The following is an 18,656-nucleotide window of genomic DNA, read 5'->3' on the forward strand; positions in this document are numbered from 1 at the left end:
ACAGCCAGCCAGTGCTAGTTTGTGTGTGCCATATAGATAACATTGTGCTCACTACCGTGGAGTTATGCAGGAACCAGTACTAATTAGCTAAAATGCAAGATTATACAAAAATCACTGAGATAAGGGGGCAGTCTGCAGAGGCTTAGATACAGGTAATCATAGAGGTAAAAAGTGTATCAAAATAATAGTGTCGGTTATGCAAAACTGGGGAATGGTTAATAAAGGGATTATCTACCTCTTTAATCAATAACATTTTTTTTTTACCAGGAAGGACTCTTAGCCCATAGTAAAGTCGGTATCATTGTCCTGACACACCATAATTATACTTCTAATATTATTTATTTCTTCTTATTTACAGCCTGTAGGTTTTGTCAGCTTTGATAGCCGTTCAGAAGCAGAAGCCGCCAAGAATGCATTAAACGTAAGTTACTCTTTATTAACATAGATTGATCATAGTTTTTATATAAACCCTCATTTTGTTTGTTTGAGCAACATAAGCTGTTGTATCTGAGTAATTGACATTGCATACCTACTATACTGTGTGCGATTTGATCAGTCATGTAAAAGATTTAAACAATAAAAGTTAAATTTATTTCAGTCCCGCAAAATACAGCAGAGGCGCCACTACAAGGCAATGGTAGATAGTTCTTGGTTATCCTTTTCTTATGTCACGGTCTACTCTTCCTAAAGATAAAACACTTCGGCTACTGATACAACAGAAACAAAGAAGGTGCTCAAATGGCACAATATCGCTGATAAAGTCTGAGTCTTCCTCCCAGGTAATATTCCCAAATAATTGGTACTCACAAGTAAAGTGCACTTAACAAGAAGGGCAAATTATGCAGTCTGGGCGATTCTAGAGCTCCCAAGCTAGCTCATCTCTGGTATCTGACAACCAGGATCCCAATGAATAAGGTTACAATACCATGGAATGTCCCAAAGATATATAAGTGTGACAAAACACCTTGGACTCACATCCACAATAAACTAACCCTCCAAAGCACTTGGGTGTTATTTATTAAAAATAACAGTTAAATAAAAGATAACATGACAATAAATTTAAACGTCCCACAATTTAAAATTAGCGCCAAATGTTTTATATTGGTTTATAAACTTTATACGTTTTTTCTGGTCCCCTGTTTTACATAATTGCTATAATCCACTCAGAGACGAGTATATGTATATTCGTTCGTAAATACCCTCATGTTTGTAATAGGTGCTGGTGTCGTCACTGATAATGTTAGCGGCTGAGCGTAAAGGTGCTCAATCTGTGGAATTAGTGCACATAAAAGCAACAGTGTGCACAGTGTATTCCAAAAAGCGAGCTACTAACTGTCGCTTCTTGTCCTAGGAGTGAACTAAAGCCTTTGTTATATTTGATGCCACTATTTGGCTGCCAAATACGATCATATTAAAAAAATTGTTAACAGTTTTGCAAACTTTGGGTTTCTCACTGTAATGATTTAAACACAACTACTTGCAGTAATAAGACAAATTCCTGGGCTCACCTTTATTTAGAAATAGCAGTCATGCATGGCTTTGCCATTGGTTTTTGATAATTAAAAGGCTGCTTATTACAGCTGTGCACCACACTTCTAAAAGGGGTTAATCAGTTAGCTGTTAAGGGTAAAATGTATTGTGGTGCAGTGATTTACCCTCCTACCAGACACCTCCCACCACATGATCCCTACCTGATCCCTCCCAAACAGCTTTGTTCAGGTCCCTCCCACACACAGTGTTCACCTCCATCATATGTATTGGCAGTATGCCAGTATGAAGTTTAGGCTTTTTTTTATTTAATACTTTAGTAGTTTATTTTTATTTTCTTTTGTGTAGAATTCCTTCCTCATGGTCCCACCTCCATGATCTTGCGCCCCCCAAATAGCTCACTTATCCTCCCCCTTCCACTGTTTCCTGCTATCTTTGCTTTTTTCTGTAGTATAGGCTGCCATCCCTCTCTCTTCCTTCCAAAATCAGTTTTGCAGTAGTGTATGGAACCACGCCACTCTCTCCCCCCTCCTCTGCTGGGCCGCCCACCCACCTCCTCTTTCCCTCCAACACCTCCCACTGGCAAAACTAATCATTGTTACAGACCGTGACAGAGACGGGCAATCTGACTTCTTATGGTAACGGAGCGAGATCAGTTCTGTGGCTACACTTTGTTTAACTAAGTATGGAGTAGGATGGCTGCCTAGTGTGTCTTACTTTTTGCAAAATGGAGAACTCAAACCACATCATGAAACTACAGAATGTTGGAGCAATTCTTGCATAGCCATGCTTATGTTACATTAAAACATATTATACCTTTAGTTTTGTTTTTGCTAACAATTTTATGTAAAACAATTGTAGTTTTAAAACACTTTCAGATTGTACTATAAAATGATTATTTATGTATATATTGCCTCATGAACAATTGCTTCAAACCACTTCAAATAAAATAAGTATATTTCACTTCATTGATCAATGCAAATCATGTCAGTACTGGGTCTGAAAAAGTGACATAATTTTAGTACTGTTGACTCCGCAACGCTATGTGTTTAACCAAAGTCTAGTTTAAAAACTGCAGAGAACGGGTAGACCCTAGCAGACATTTCTGGTGAGACTATCAGTAGCGTCAGTCACATGACCCCGCCAATCAATGACCCTGCCTCCTTGGCAAGGCTTGATTGGCCTGCCAGGACACCGGGATATTTCCCGGTGGGTCGCAGCAGCTGGGGCTGGCCAGATACAATTTAAGGGAGTGCTGCTGCTGGTGAGGTGATGCAGCTGTATCACATATTTTCTTATCTTAGTTATACATATTAAGGTGATAAAGTATTTATCGCTTAGAAAATATACCATTTTGTAGTTCTCCTTTAAATAATTTCTAGTGTTTAATCAAGTCACATTATGAGACAGGATGACACACTGGCCCCTATTTAACAAAGGTCTGTCGGACCTGATCCGACAGTGCGGATCAGGTCCGACAGACCTTGCTGAATGCGGAGAGCAATACGCTCTCCGTATTCAGCATTGCACCAGCAGCTCTTGTGAACTGCTGGTGCAATGCCGCCCCCTGCAGATTCGCGGCCAATCGTACTTGATCGGGTTGTATTGCGGCGATGTCTGTCCGCCTACTCAGAGCAGGTGGACAGGTTATGGAGCAGCAGTCTTTAGATCAGGCTCGCCAGAAACACGGGCCCTCAAGTTCCATCCAGAGCTTGATAAATGGGCCCCACTATATCTCAAGATCACACTATGGAGAGTCATTTTCACACTGTGAAAGGGAATCATGAATGAAATTGGGTTGTAGGATTCCTATATATTAACAAGCTGGCATTTTTTTTATTATTACAAACGATTATAATATAATTCTGAAAATTTTTTTTTGGTAAGGAGTATTACAGTAATTTCCTTGAGAAAAATGAGGCGTGTGCATTCTACGGATTCATTGGAAATAGGGCTGGTCTTCAAATTTTTCCAGGGCTGCTTTTTATTCCCAGTCCGGCCCTGCTCCTTGGTACCAGCTGCTGTCTGCTGCTTGTGAGTGGGAGTTTTACTTTGTATTTTACTCCTTTGGGGGTTAAACAGATAAACTTTCAGTAGTTCTAAAAGTTTGCTCTTCAATGTTCCTTTAAAGTATCAATAAATACAGTAGATTTAAATAAAAAAACATGCATGATAAAAAGACAATGCAATAGCACTTAGTCTGAACTTCAAATGAGTATTAGATTTTTTTCTGACAAATTTCAAAGTTATGTATTTCAACTCCCACTGCATCATTTGACAGCTATCAGCCAATCACACGTGTGTGTATATATATATATATATATATATATATATATATTTATATATATTCTGTGAATTCTTGCACATGCTCAGGAGCAAAGAGTAAATGTAAAAAAATGCGCACATTTTGTTAACGTGAGTACATTGGAAGTTGTTTACAATTGCATGCTGTAACTGAACCATGAAGGTTTCATTTTGATTTGAGTTTCCCTTTAAAACTGGGAAAAAACATACATGCAACCTCACTGGGCTCTTAACATTATGAGATAAAAAATGCTTTTCATAATTAGATAACTTGGTTATTGAAAGTATAGTGGTGAACTGAAGAAACAGTTTGGCATCTTTCTGAGAACAATTTTTTTATCTCCTGCTTTTTCTTCCTCCACTAACTGGCAGAAGATATGTTTCTAGTCCAGCCAAATCTCAGTAAGCTGTGTTTATTGGTGCCCTGGCTCATACATAAGCCAGTAAAGTGTTTGATTAACAGTGAGGGAGATGATGGGAATTAGGGCCCTGGAAATGGAATGCAAAACATAATTTTTCTAGAGCTCTAGGGATAGTTGCTCATCATAGCTTACTGTTTAAAAAGAAAGTGACCAAACTTTATTTTCAGTGTAGAGTATATAAAGCTGAATTAAGAAAATTATCTGCAGAACATTTTCTTCTTGCACTATAGATTGTCTATACCAATGTGTTTAAGCCTATAAAGGGTTAAATCACACATTTCAAGTCAGCTCTGGACTGGAGATTCATGACTGTTCCAGAGTTTAACGCGTTATTGGCAGCTACATAACTGTATATTCACCCCCTATTATTGATTCAGCCGCATTGTCAGTCCAAAGGTCATTTTAACCCCTTTGTGATGGTTAATATGATAGTTATAGGTAGGGATGGGCGAATGTTTCTAAAAATTCAAAATTTAAAACTAATTTTGATACATTCATTCGTTTGAATCGAATTTCGAATGTTTATATAACATTCTAACATTCTATTTTCAAATTTTCGTTTTTGAATTTTTCAATAAAATTCGAAAATATTTGTTCGAATAATAGAATGTTTAGCTATGTATTCATTCAATTTCGAAATGTAATATTCGAATTCGAATGTGACATTAGAAAACTGTAAATAACATTCGAAAATTAAATTTTTAAGAATATTCGTTCTTATCAACATTCTATTATGTAAATCGAATTTCTACAATAACATTTGTTCTAACATTCGAATTCGAATATAAACACATTCGCCCATCCCTAGTTATAGGCAGGCAATAGTGCAATAAAAAAATACTATAATGTATTATATTTGAGCGTTTTCTTTTTACAGCTTAAATGGATATGGAACAGTGCTCCATTAGTAAAAAAAAAATGTTAAATCAAAATAAGCCTTAAAACATTGTTCCAAAAAACACAGAAAAAAACAGTAAGTAACTTATTTTCTGGCAAAATGAGCACTTTGTGTATGCTCAGTGTAGACACTTCCTGCAGCTAGATAAGAGATCTCACATGCTTAGAAGTTGCATTCTGCCTCTTCTGAGCATGTTCAAGAGACTGACTTTCTTTCGATCTATCATTTACTCAACAGTACGCCAGCTCATGTTGCTCTAGAAGATTTATGGCATCAAGCTATATATGCCATCCTGTAGAGACCCCAGCCCCCTTGTGGGTCTGTGACAGGAAGTAATGGACATAGCACAAATTAAGTAAAAATAAATAACAAGTAAAATCCTTTTAAAATGAAAAACAATACATTATTTAAGTATAAACCACTGCTTAGTGCTTTTGTATTACAACAATTTACCTTTAAAGAAATGTCAAAAGGAAGAATTAAAGTTTCAGCATTCAGATTATCTCTTTCTCTCTGTCACCTTTGTAAAAGCTTTTCTCCTTTCCTTGACAGCGCGCTGTGGTTTGCTATATGTATAAAATTGATATGAACATTGTTGCAAACACTGGTACTGCGTTGGGCTAAAGTCACATGCACACTTCGGAGATATACACTCATAGTAAGGAGATAAGTTTTAACCATGGAGACCAAGAAAATAAGTTTATTTGATAATAGAAGTAATTTGGAACCTTTTCAAATTTCACACTGTAACTCATTTATGAAAGTTTAATTTTGACTTCCATATATCTTCAATAAATTGGATGGTCCTTTGAAGCATTAGGGTCACACAGTTTTAGAATAAATAGATAAATCTAGAGAGATGATGAGTGTATTGTCAGCCATTACTAAAGGCAAACAAACGGTTGACTTATTGTCTAAATCAGAGCTTTCCAAACTTTTTATGTTGGTGACACACTTTTTAGACCTACAACATTTTGCGACAAAGTAATTTAGTTGTACTAGCAAAAAGGAGATTAAACTAACTTGTTTTAAGAGATACGGACACATACATAAATTATATAATAACAAAATGTATTTACAAGTAACAGTATGTATGTGCAAGAATTAAAAAAAGTTTAATAACACCAATAGCTAATTGATATTTTAATGGGATGTATGAGGTTGATGGGATGAACACAATTTCTGAATATTTGGTGGAATATTAGATAAAGACACTCGCATTTCATCATCAAGCATTTCTTAAGCTTCCACTTAGTATCCATATATCAAGAGCAGGAGCAGCTATGCACCCCTGGGAGACAGTTGCAAAAAAACCCCACTGACTTCAGTTCAGGATTTAAGCTGCCGCCCTCAGAGCTCAGTGAGTCCGATTGACTACTGCCAGCGCTGCAAACACACTGGTCTCCCACTCACTGACTACACATGCAGTCACAAGTTAATTAAGGAGACTGCACGTGCAGTCAGGAGATAAATGTGCCGCCAATGGGAATAGTTTCAGTTCCCACTGAGCTGCGCCAATAGGTTAACATGATCTGTGTCCCCCTAGGTATCAATCACGAGTCAACCATGTGATATGCATAGCAGGCAGGTGGAAAGTCAGAAACCAAAAAAAAAAAATAAAAAAAAAATTGTGCTGAAGCAGGGACACACCTACACACTGCTGCCGACACACTAGTGTGTCCCGACACACAGTTTGGAAAGCACTGGTCTAAATGGTCTTCTAGGCCTAACATAGGGAAGGAAAGAGACCACTGCTAGACTTTCCCTAAAAAAGACACTCAGAATAAGGTGGTGGGCGTCTAATGCCCTATTGATCTTATCATATTCTGACTTAGATTACAAGCAATTGATAGTGCAGGGTGCGCTCTGTTGCGCAAATAATAATATACAATCTGGTATTAAAAGTGGATGGAAAAAATTGTTAACCAAATCATCTTAACGGGGCCAAAAAATATTTAGCTCGCTATACTTTTAATGGATAGTGCGAAGAGTACTATAAGCACGATCATTGTGTTTATATCACTAGTGATGAGTTGATGCGGTCAGAGCGCATTCCAAAATACCCCTTTAAAATTTAGCACTTTTTGAGAACTGATGAAAACCATTATCATTTGCTCGTTTGCATAACAAAACTAAATGAAAAACTGAATAATTTATTTTTGCGCTCTATCGGCTTAGCGCCTGAGCGTTATCCAACATGAAATTTTACTGTGTGCCTCCATATAAGTCTTTTAGATGAGAAAGCTGATGTTTATCAGAATAAACATGGGAAGAAAGAAGAGGTTAAAATAATGGTTAAGAGATTATGCAAGGGCATATTGACTGCCTCTACCCAGGTGTCTCAGAGGTCTCAAATGATCTTCTGGCCTTTCAGTCTGTAGTGTCATTCCTAATGTAGTAGGGTTACCATATTGCCACTTGAGGACCCTTATGAAAAAATACATATGCCAATGACCTTTTACAGAAATTGAGTTTGAAAAAGTTTTGTTGTAAGAACCATGACGACTTATGTATTTTTTCGAATGGTCTTCTTTTACAAACAGCAATATGGCAACCCAATACAGGGGGACTCAGTGGTGCCTGGACTCCAGCTGCATCATGCCTGACCCCACCCTATTTTAAAAAAAATAAGCAGGGTGTAAGTAAAGTGTATGATTCACTTGAGAAGTATGGTAGCAGGGCAGTGTTGTTGTACAGAAAAACCTGCTACCATATTTGTATAAGAATTTGCACAAGTGCATATTCTCTGGACTAACTAACCTAGAGGAAAGGTTAACTCCATGTCACAGAGAAGCAGCACTTCTTGTTACAGACAGAATTAGCACTGTTGAAATGGGGATGGGGGCACAGTGTTGTCCTAGTTACACTCCTTCCTCTTCAGTATTCAAAGACCTTCGAAAAACTACACAGTGATGCAAAAGACACAAACAAACAGAAGATAAGAACATGCTTAAACATATTATGCACAGATAATATTTATATACATACACAAAATTGTGCAAATTATAAAAGTAATTTGATAACCAGGTTAAATTATGTCTGGTAATACATCTGTTCAGTTCCTAGTATCCTCTCAAGTCTTTTTTCCAGGATCTGGTCTTCCAAATATTTATGCATTCTCCTGGAAAAAGGTCATTATGGTTTTGGCCCACAAAGCCCACACATATCCTACCCACAATTGCTTGCAGGTGCTTTCCTTGCATCATGCACAATCTCAAATATGTTTGTAGCCAGGAGAAAAACAAAAACATCTTATGCATATTCAATTATTACGTTTTGCATTTGTCTAATATCTGAGCTACATTACCAAAGAGAAACTGCTTGTATTTCTCTTGTTAAGTGTGTTCAGTCCACGGGTCATCCATTACTTATGGGATATATTCTCCTCCCCAACAGGAAGTTGCAAGAGGATCACCCAAGCAGAGCTGCTATATAGCTCCTCCCCTCACATGTCATATCCGTCATTCTCTTGCAACCCTCAACAAAGAAGGAGGTCGCTGGAGGAGTTGGAGTTTTTACTTAATTATTCTTCAATCAAAAGTTTGTTATTTTAAATGGCACCGGAGTGTGCTGTTTTTTTCTATCTCAGGCAGTATTTGGAAGAAGAAACTGCCTGCGTTTTCTATGATCTTAGCAGGCGTAACTAAGATCCACTGGCTGTTCTCGACATTCTGAGAAGTGGGGTAACTTCAGAACATGGGAATAGCATGCGGGGTCCACCGCAAATGAGGTATGTGCAGTACAATATTTTCTGGGAATGGAATTGACTAAGAAAATACTGCTGTTACCCGTATGATGTAAGTACAGCCTTAAATGCAGTAGTAGTGACTGGTATCAGGCTGATAAATGTATGCACAGTAGAGTTATTTTCTAGGGACTAGAATTTGACTGAGAAAATACTGTTAATACTGAAATAATGCTTAAGCCTTATCTGCAGTGGTAGCGACTGGTTGCAGGCTTAGTAATAACTTTGCATGACATTTAAAGAAGTTTATTTTCAAAACGTTTACTGGCATGTTATTCGTTTTGTGAGGTACTTTGGTGATAAATCCTTTGGGCATGAATTTTTTTCCACATGGCTAACGTATATTTCTGCATAGAAACCGTTATATCCGGTCTCCCACTGTTGTAAATGAGCGGGAGGGGCCTCTTTTTTAGCGCCTTGTTGCGCAGTTAAAATTCTAGCACAGTCTTCCTGCTTCTTCCTCCTTGATCCAGGACGTCTCTAGAGAGCTCAGGGGTCTTCAAAATTCGTTTTTTGAGGGAGGTAATCAGTCACAGCAGACCTGTGACAGTGTGTTAGACTGTGATAAAAACGTTTTATATTAATTTGATATCCGTTTTTTTTGGGTACTGAGGGGTTAATCATCCGGTTGCTAATGGGTGCAATCCTCTGCTAATTAATACATTTAAAGAATTGTTGACTATAACTGAATTATTCTTTAGTTACTCAACTGTGTTTTTTAAAAGCGCTGCAGCGTTTTTTATATTGCTTGCAAACTTATTGAAAGTATTTTCCAAGCTTGCTAGCTTCATTGCTAGTCTGTTTAAACATGTCTGATACAGAGGAATCTGCTTGTTCATTATGTTTAAAAGCCGTTGTGGAGCCCAATAGAAATATGTGTACCAATTGTATTGATGTTACTTTGAAAAATCAATCTGTACCGCTTAAAAAATTATCACCAGACAACGAGGGGACAGTTATGCCGTCTGACTCTCCTCACGTGTCAGTACCTTCGTCTCCCGCTCGGGAGGTGCGTGAGATTGAGGCGCCAAGTACATCAAGGCCCTTACAAATCACTTTACATGATATGGCTAATGTTATGAAAGAAGTGTTATACAATATGCCAGAGTTAAGAGGCAAGCGCGACAGTTCTGGGTTAAGGACAGAGCGCGCCGATGACACGAGAGCCATGTCTGATACTGCGTCACAATTTGCAGAACATGAGGACGGAGAGCTTCATTCTGTGGGTGACGGTTCTGATTCGGGGAGACCGGATTCAGAAATTTCAAATTTTAAATTTAAGCTTGAGAACCTCCGCGTGTTGCTAGGGGAGGTGTTAGCGGCTCTGAATGATTGTGACACGGTGGCAATCCCAGAGAAATTATGTAGGCTGGATAAATACTACGCGGTGCCGGTGTGTACTGACGTTTTTCCTATACCAAAGAGGCTTACAGAGATTATTAGTAAGGAGTGGGATAGACCCGGTGTGCCTTTTTCCCCTCCTCCGATATTTAGAAAAATGTTTCCCTATAGACGCCACCACAAGAGACTTATGGCAGACGGTCCCTAAGGTGGAGGGAGCAGTTTCTACTTTAGCCAAGCGTACCACTATCCCGGTGGAGGATAGCTGTGCTTTCTCAGATCCAATGGATAAAAAATTAGAGGGTTATCTTAAGAAAATGTTTATTCAACAAGGTTTTATATTACAGCCTCTTGCATGCATTGCGCCTGTCACTGCTGCAGCGGCATTCTAGTTTGAGTCTCTGGAAGAGGCGATTCGCACAGCACCATTGGATGAGTCTCTGAGCAGGATTAGAACCCTTAAGCTGGCTAATGCGTTTGTTTCGGATGCCGTAGTGCATTTAACCAAACTTACGGCTAAAAATTCCGGATTCGCCATACAGGCGCGCAGAGCGCTTTGGCTTAAATCCTGGTCAGCAGATGTAACTTCTAAGTCTAAATTGCTAAACATTCCTTTCAAAGGGCAGACCTTATTCGGGCCCGGCTTGAAGGAAATTATTGCTGACATTACTGGAGGTAAGGGCCACACCCTTCCTCAGGACAGGGCCAAATCGAAGGCCAAACAGTCTAATTTTCGTGCCTTTTGTAATTTCAAGGCAGGAGCAGCATCAACTTCCTCAGCTCCAAAACAGGAAGGAACTACTGCTCGTTACAGACAGGGTTGGAAAAGCAACCAGTCATGGAACAAGGGCAAGCAGGCCAGAAAGCCTACTTCCGCCCCTAAGACAGCATGAAGTCAGGGCCCCCTTTCCGGAGACGGATCTAGTGGGGGGCAGACTCTCTCTCTTCGCCCAGGCTTGGGCAAGAGATATACAGGATCCCTGGACGCTGGAGATTATATCTCAGGGATACCTTCTGGATTTCAAGACTTCTCCTCCACAAGGGAGGTTTCATCTGTCAAGGTTATCAACAAACCTAGTAAAGAAAGAGGCATTTCTACATTGTGTACAAGACCTCTTAGTGATGGGAGTGATCCACCCAGTTCCGCGGACGGAACAGGGGCAAGGTTTTTATTCAAATCTGTTTGTGGTTCCCAAGAAAGAGGGAACCTTCAGACCAATCTTAGATTTAAAAATCTTAAACAAATTCCTAAGGGTTCCATCGTTCAAGATGGAAACCATTTGAACCATCCTACCCATGATCCAAGAGGGTCAATATATGACCACAGTGGATTTAAAGGATGCCTACCTTCACATACCGATTCACAAAGATCATTATCGGTACCTAAGGTTTGCCTTTCTAGACAGGCATTACCAGTTTGTAGCGCTTCCCTTCGGGTTGGCTACGGCCCCGAGAATTTTTACAAAGGTTTTGGGCTCTCTTCTGGCGGTACTAAGACCACGAGGCATAGCGGTGGCTCCGTACCTAGACGACATTCTGATTCAAGCGTCAAGTTTTCAAAATGCAAAGTCTCATACAGAGATAGTTCTAGCATTTCTGAGTCCAGGCTATCAAAATTTCTCAATGCTTGCCGTGTCCTTCACTCCATTCCAAGCCCATCGGTAGCTCAGTGCATGGAAGTGATCGGCTTAATGGTCGCGGCGATGGACATAGTGCCATTTGCACGCCTACATCTCAGACCGCTGCAACTATGCATGCTAAGTCAATGGAACAGGGATTACTCAGATCTGTCCCCTTTGCTAAATCTGGACCAGGAGACCAGAGATTCTCTTCTCTGGTGGTTATCACGGGTTCATCTGTCCAAAGGAATGTCCTTTCGCAGACCAGATTGGACGATTGTAACAACAGATGCCAGCCTACTAGGCTGGGGAGCAGTCTGGAACTCCCTGAAGGCTCAGGGATCGTGGACTCAGGAGGAGAAACTCCTCCCAATAAACATTCTAGAATTAAGGGCAATATTCAATGCTCTTCTAGCTTGGCCTCAGTTGGCAAAACTGAGGTTTATCAGATTTCAGTCGGACAACATCACGACTGTGGCTTACATCAATCATCAAGGGGGAACCAGGAGTTCCCTAGCGATGTTGGAAGTCTCGAAGATAATTCGCTGGGCAGAGTCTCACTCTTGCCACCTGTCAGCGATCTACATCCCAGGCGTGGAGAACTGGGAGGCGGATTTTTTAAGTCGCCAGACTTTTCATCCGGGGGAGTGGGAACTTCACCCGGAGGTATTTGCCCAACTGATTCTTCGTTGGGGCAAACCGGATCTGGATCTCATGGCATCTCGCCAGAACGCCAAGCTTCCTTGTTACGGATCCAGGTCCAGGGACCCGGGAACGGTGCTGGTAGATGCACTAGCAGCCCCTTGGGTTTTCAACATAGCTTATGTGTTTCCACCTTTTCCGTTGCTTCCTCGTCTGATTGCCAGGATCAAACAGGAGAGAGCATCGGTGATTCTGATAGCGCCTGCGTGGCCACGCAGGACCTGGTATGCAGACCTAGTGGACATGTTGTCCTGTCCACCATGGTCTCTACCCCTGAGACAGGACCTTCTAATTCAGGGTCCTTTCAACCATCCAAACCTAATTTCTCTGAGGCTGACTGCTTGGAAATTGAACGCTTGATTCTATCAAAGCGTGGGTTTTCGGATTCGGTTATTGATACATTAATACAGGCTTGGAAACCTGTTACCAGAAAAATTTACCACAAGATATGGCGTAAATATTTATATTGGTGTGAATCCAAGAGTTACTCATGGAGTAAGGTTAGGATTCCTAGGATATTGTCTTTTCTACAAGAGGGTTTAGAAAAGGGCTTATCCGCTAGTTCACTAAAGGGACAGATTTCTGCTCTGTCTATTCTTTTACACAAGCGTCTGGCAGAGAATCCAGACGTCCAGGCTTTTTGTCAGGCTTTGGCTAGGATTAAGCCTGTGTTTAAAACTGTTGCTCCTCCGTGGAGCTTAAACTTGGTTCTTAAAGTTCTTCAGGGTGTTCCGTTTGAACCCCTTCATTCCATTGATATTAAGCTTTTATCTTGGAAAGTTCTGTTTTTGATGGCTATTTCCTCGGCTCGAAGAGTCTCGGAGTTATCTGCCTTACATTGTGATTCTCCTTATCTGATCTTTCATTCAGACAAGGTAGTCCTGCGTACTAAACCTGGGTTTTTACCTAAGGTTGTTTCTAACAAGAATATCAATCAAGAGATTGTTGTTCCATCCTTATGTCCTAATCCTTCTTCAAAGAAGGAACGTCTTTTGCATAATCTAGATGTGGTCCGTGCTCTGAAGTTCTACTTACAGGCAACTAAAGATTTTCGACAAACTTCTTCTCTGTTTGTCGTTTACTCTGGACAGAGGAGAGGTCAAAAGGTTTCGGCTACCTCTCTCTCTTTTTGGCTTCGTAGCATAATACGCTTAGCCTATGAGACTGCTGGACAGCAGCCTCCTGAAAGAATTACAGCTCATTCCACTAGAGCTGTGGCTTCCACCTGGGCCTTTAAGAATGAGGCCTCTGTTGAACAGATTTGCAAGGCTGCAACTTGGTCTTCACTTCATACCTTTTCCAAATTTTACAAATTTGACACTTTTGCTTCTTCGGAGGCTGTTTTTGGGAGAAAGGTTCTACAGGCAGTGGTTCCTTCTGTTTAATGTTCTTGCCTTGTCCCTCCCATCATCCGTGTACTTTAGCTTTGGTATTGGTATCCCATAAGTAATGGATGACCCGTGGACTGAACACACTTAACAAGAGAAAACATAATTTATGCTTACCTGATAAATTTATTTCTCTTGTAGTGTGTTCAGTCCACGGCCCGCCCTGTCTATTTGAGGCAGGTTCTAAATTTTAAATTATAACTCCAGTCACCACTGCACCCTATAGTTTCTCCTTTCTCGTCTTGTTTCGGTCGAATGACTGGATATGACATGTGAGGGGAGGAGCTATATAGCAGCTCTGCTTGGGTGATCCTCTTGCAACTTCCTGTTGGGGAGGAGAATATATCCCATAAGTAATGGATGACCCGTGGACTGAACACACTACAAGAGAAATAAATTTATCAGGTAAGCATAAATTATGTTTTTTATATAGATTATTATTTGGGTTTTAATCCTTTAGTCTGGGGGGGGGGGTCAAGGACCCCCATTTCAACCAACTTGGTTGGTGGCAGAGGATAAAGGTATATAAGGTGTGGGTTGCCAAAAACTGGATGTAGATATTGGTTTTAGATATTGCAGCTTTAATCCAATCCCCATTTGCCCAGTCTTCTTCTTGACCCTTCCCATTCATTGTTACCTGCACCATCAGTCTTATCCAAAAATCTAATTGAAAACAAAAGCACAATTTATTTATTTTTTTGACATTCATCTTAAATTGTTGTATATTCTCTAGTGCCAGTGCTATTTATTTTCCAAAGTATGTTAACCAGCTTGTCACAGTCTAGCCACTCCAGGCAAGCCTGTGACTTAGTTCAGTCGGTGCAAGGGTTAAAAAAAAAACTCTCTTGTATGTACTAGACCCGGAAAGAGGCTCAAATTCCCCTTTAATGCCACCCACACTAAACTATCTCTGCTGCCACCACTTTAAGATTATTGTAACCTAAAGAAAAACCCAGACGAACAGATTAAAAATCCCAAAGCACAATTGATCAAAATCTAAAAACATAATACTATTATTACTCGTCTCTTCTGAAATGTGGTTCAAATATTAGGCAAAGGGAAAAAATTTAATAAAACAACATTTATTATGAACAGCAAAAAAGAGTCACAGTGCATTTATATATATAAAAAAATTACTATAAGTAATTATTGTTGTGGGATTCTAACCAAAGTCATTCATTCCTATGCACAATAAGTTGACATATATGAACACTATTAGTATATATAACCATTCTTAAATTATAAACTGAGTATTAATTATATTAGGAATGGTCTTATGAGCTCTTCTTTTCCCTAGGCATAAGCTCAAAATGTCCAAAAATGTATATATTTTTTAAATTTAATTAAACAAATCAGACTTTGTCTCCTTTTTGTACACGCAGACATCTCAGGGATGGGATTAAGTATATACGTATTACCATGTTGGATCTTTCTCCCCATCTGTGACATACAACAATAATGCATACTGAGTAACCTGTGTGTAATCATCAAGAGAGTGGTCTTTTCAGTAGTTATTTCCAGTGGTAGTAAGGAACTGATGTAATTCTATGAGGCATAATGTAGGGTCTAAATATGCTTGTTAAGTTTATCCATTACAAGCAACACTATGTAATAATAAGATACAGTGTATTCTATGGTCATATTCTCTAAATCTGTCTGTAAAAGGTACTGTTACTTTAAGACTCACAACGTGTTTGTAATTGAGGTGCAGCTGTCAGGGCTATTTAAGAGCGGGCAGTTACACATTTAATATTTCTATGACTAAGGCGAGTGTATTGCCGAAACGCGTAAGACAACATTACGCTGGCGTCATCTATTGACTTTATCTGTCTGGTGTTATCCAAATAAACACTTTTAAATGCATGAAGATTCGCCGGTTATTTTTGTTATAAAAAATTATTTAACATACACGGATACACATAAAAGCAAAACAGTTTTTAAAAATGAGAAAATATAGCAGAACCTATAACTTTACAGAATAGCCTCTGTTCCATGGAAATTGCAGAAATATGGTTAAGCACGCTGTTGCCCGCTGCCTCTCATGTAGAATGACAATATTATTTTGCTAAAGTCACCATTAAATACATTTATTCCTGAGATCAGGTTTCTGAAGAGGCCCCTTCCAGAGTGCCGCCCCTTTTTTATTGCAGGCTAATCCAAAATGCAGGCCCTAGCTAAAGTTATAGGATAACATAATTTTAGTTATGTATATATAATAAATATACCCTTATGCTATGGTGACATCATGAGGATCATTGTTATACCAAACATGACATGTCTGTCATATTTGGTCATCCTGTAACATAAAAGTGATTAAAACACATCTTAAGATATCCTGGAATGTCACCTCTGATCGACCTCAGATTTCTGTCACCCAGTGTTGATACGTTACTAACTTGTGGCACCAGCTCTCTGGATGTATGTAATAAAGTTTTCTGAAGTAGAACTTAGAAACTATTTACGACAGGAGGCCTATTTTTAAGGATAAACACAAGGAAATACTCATCTGAAAAAAAGAACTAACAAAAACCACACACTGAAGATTTTTTTAACCCCTCAAACACTAATCATGGAATCTTCATGATAGGTAGTAATGAAACTAGCATTTCATATTTCCTAATGCTCTGCATGGTATTTTGAACCCTAAAGTCAATGTAATTGTCTGTACTTCAAACTGAAATTCTGCAATAAAGAAAGAAACAAAAAAAAATTATCACGTCAAACCAGGGAGGCACAAACATGCTACCAAGAATTGCTTGATTTTTTTTTCCAAGTAAGGTCAGCAAATATAATTGTTTTCTTGTTAACGATGTAGATTACCATATTTGATGCTAATAAATTATTTCATTATTTGTATAACTCTCCTACTTCTTATATACACAAACCAGCAGGAAATGTACTATATGGAGGCTGTGTGTTTAGTAAATAGGTAGCAGCTGCTGCAATTGGAAGTAGATACAGTTTGAGATGATTTCATAAGGTTAGGAAGTAGAAGCAAGCAGCTTGTAAACCAAAGTGAGGGACAGAATTCACAGGCAGAACATCTCACAGTCACAACCAGGGCTTCACGTTTTGTGCAGTGGCGTCACTCGCAATAACGTGAAGACGTCACTGCGCAACTTTATTTAAAACTGACAATTGTCAGTAATAGGGAGATAAGGTCATGCTGCTTACATGCCTGTTTCTCAGATGCCTGTATAAGTCTTTAATGTATAGAGTAAAAAATAAAATAGTTATAAAAAAACAATTAAGAAAAGTAAAAAAAAAAGGATTTGGGGTTCTCTAAAGGCACATAAATAAAGATCGAAATTGCCCAAAATACATATTCTAAACATAAAGTTGTTTATTTTTAAAAAATAAATATCAGTTTCAGTAGTATAGCTAAATGATCACCGTGGTAACTTGCGTTACCGTAGTGATTGCCTAGCTAAGAAATGTTGCATTCCCTTTTACAATACAGACCGATATTATATTTGTAATCCCATGATCACCTGGATAATGTGGTTACAAATTAAGAAATGGTAGAGGAATGCTATTAAAAAAATAAATAATAATAATATTTTTATAATTAACCTTTTAGCGTTTTTGAAAGATGATTAAACACCCACTTTACGCAGCTCTCTCCATCTTTCAAAACTTCTGTATTTTTTTGCAATAAAAATTACATATTTTCTAGCGACATAATTCCTTTAAAAATATCTATTTATTTTGTAAAGAGAATTAAAAATAAAAAATAAAATGTATTTCAACTTTACGGGTTATGCCTGCAATCAGACAGCTGTAGCCACCTGAGAAATTAAGACACAATAAATAAAGTACACAGTGGAATATGGCTCTTTGCTTAGAATTTTTTTTTAAGCAATGCATCTTATTCCATTAATTGCTGCGCACCCCAAATACTTGTAGCCCCTCATTTGATGCACCAAGGGGTGTACTTTCTGCAAATGTGTACTTTGTGTACCCCATTTTAATTTTTCAGGTGGCTAGAACTGTTTAATTGCTGAAAACAGTACAGTAAATTCTTAGATGCTGTTTTTGATAATTTATCAAATTGACATGCCTGCAATAAAACAGTGGGAAAAAAACAGTAAAATGTTCTTAATTTTTGCTTATTTTATATATTATATATATTTATCCACACAGGTTTTGATAAGCTTAGAAAAATAAAATGACATACTATTATTTATTGAGCCAGGAGTAAAAAAAAATACACTTTTTCTCTTGTTAAGTGTGTTCAGTCCACGGGTCATCCATTACTTATGGGATATATTCTCCTTCCCAACAGGAAGTTGCAAGAGGATCACCCAAGCAGAGCTGCTATATAGCTCCTCCCCTCACATGTCATATCCAGTCATTCTCTTGCAACCCTCAACAAAGAAGGAGGTCGCGAGAGGAGCTGGAGTTTTTACTTAATTATTCTTCAATCAAAAGTTTGTTATTTTAAATGGCACCGGAGTGTGCTGTTTTTCTATCTCAGGCAGTATTTGGAAGAAGAAACTGCCTGAGTTTTCTATGATCTTAGCAGGCGTAACTAAGATCCACTGGCTGTTCTCGACATTCTGAGGAGTGGGGTAACTTCAGAAAATGGGAATAGCATGCGGGGTCTCCCGCAAATGAGGTATGTGCAGTACAATATTTTCTGGGAATGGAATTGACTAAGAAAACACTGCTGTTACCCGTATGATGTAAGTACAGCCTTAAATGCAGTAGTAGTGACTGGTATCAGGCTGATAAATGTATGCACAGTAG

At 38.8% G+C, this 18,656-nt stretch overlaps 1 protein-coding gene across 2 annotated transcripts in view; it reads left to right on the forward strand.

Annotated features, from left to right (window-relative positions):
• RBPMS (RNA binding protein, mRNA processing factor) overlaps positions 1-18,656 on the forward strand; it is a 570,413-nt gene that overhangs the window by 220,342 nt on the left and 331,415 nt on the right. For both annotated transcript variants that reach the window (XR_008400695.1, XM_053703279.1), the window contains exon 4: positions 359-421. Coding sequence is in view for 1 of the 2 variants with exons in the window: in XM_053703279.1 (XP_053559254.1) it covers positions 359-421 (63 nt within the window). In the remaining variant the exon portion in view is untranslated. The remainder of the gene's footprint in view (positions 1-358; positions 422-18,656) is intronic.

Source organism: Bombina bombina, chromosome 2, assembly GCF_027579735.1.
Source record: "Bombina bombina isolate aBomBom1 chromosome 2, aBomBom1.pri, whole genome shotgun sequence".
NCBI lineage: Eukaryota > Metazoa > Chordata > Amphibia > Anura > Bombinatoridae > Bombina > Bombina bombina.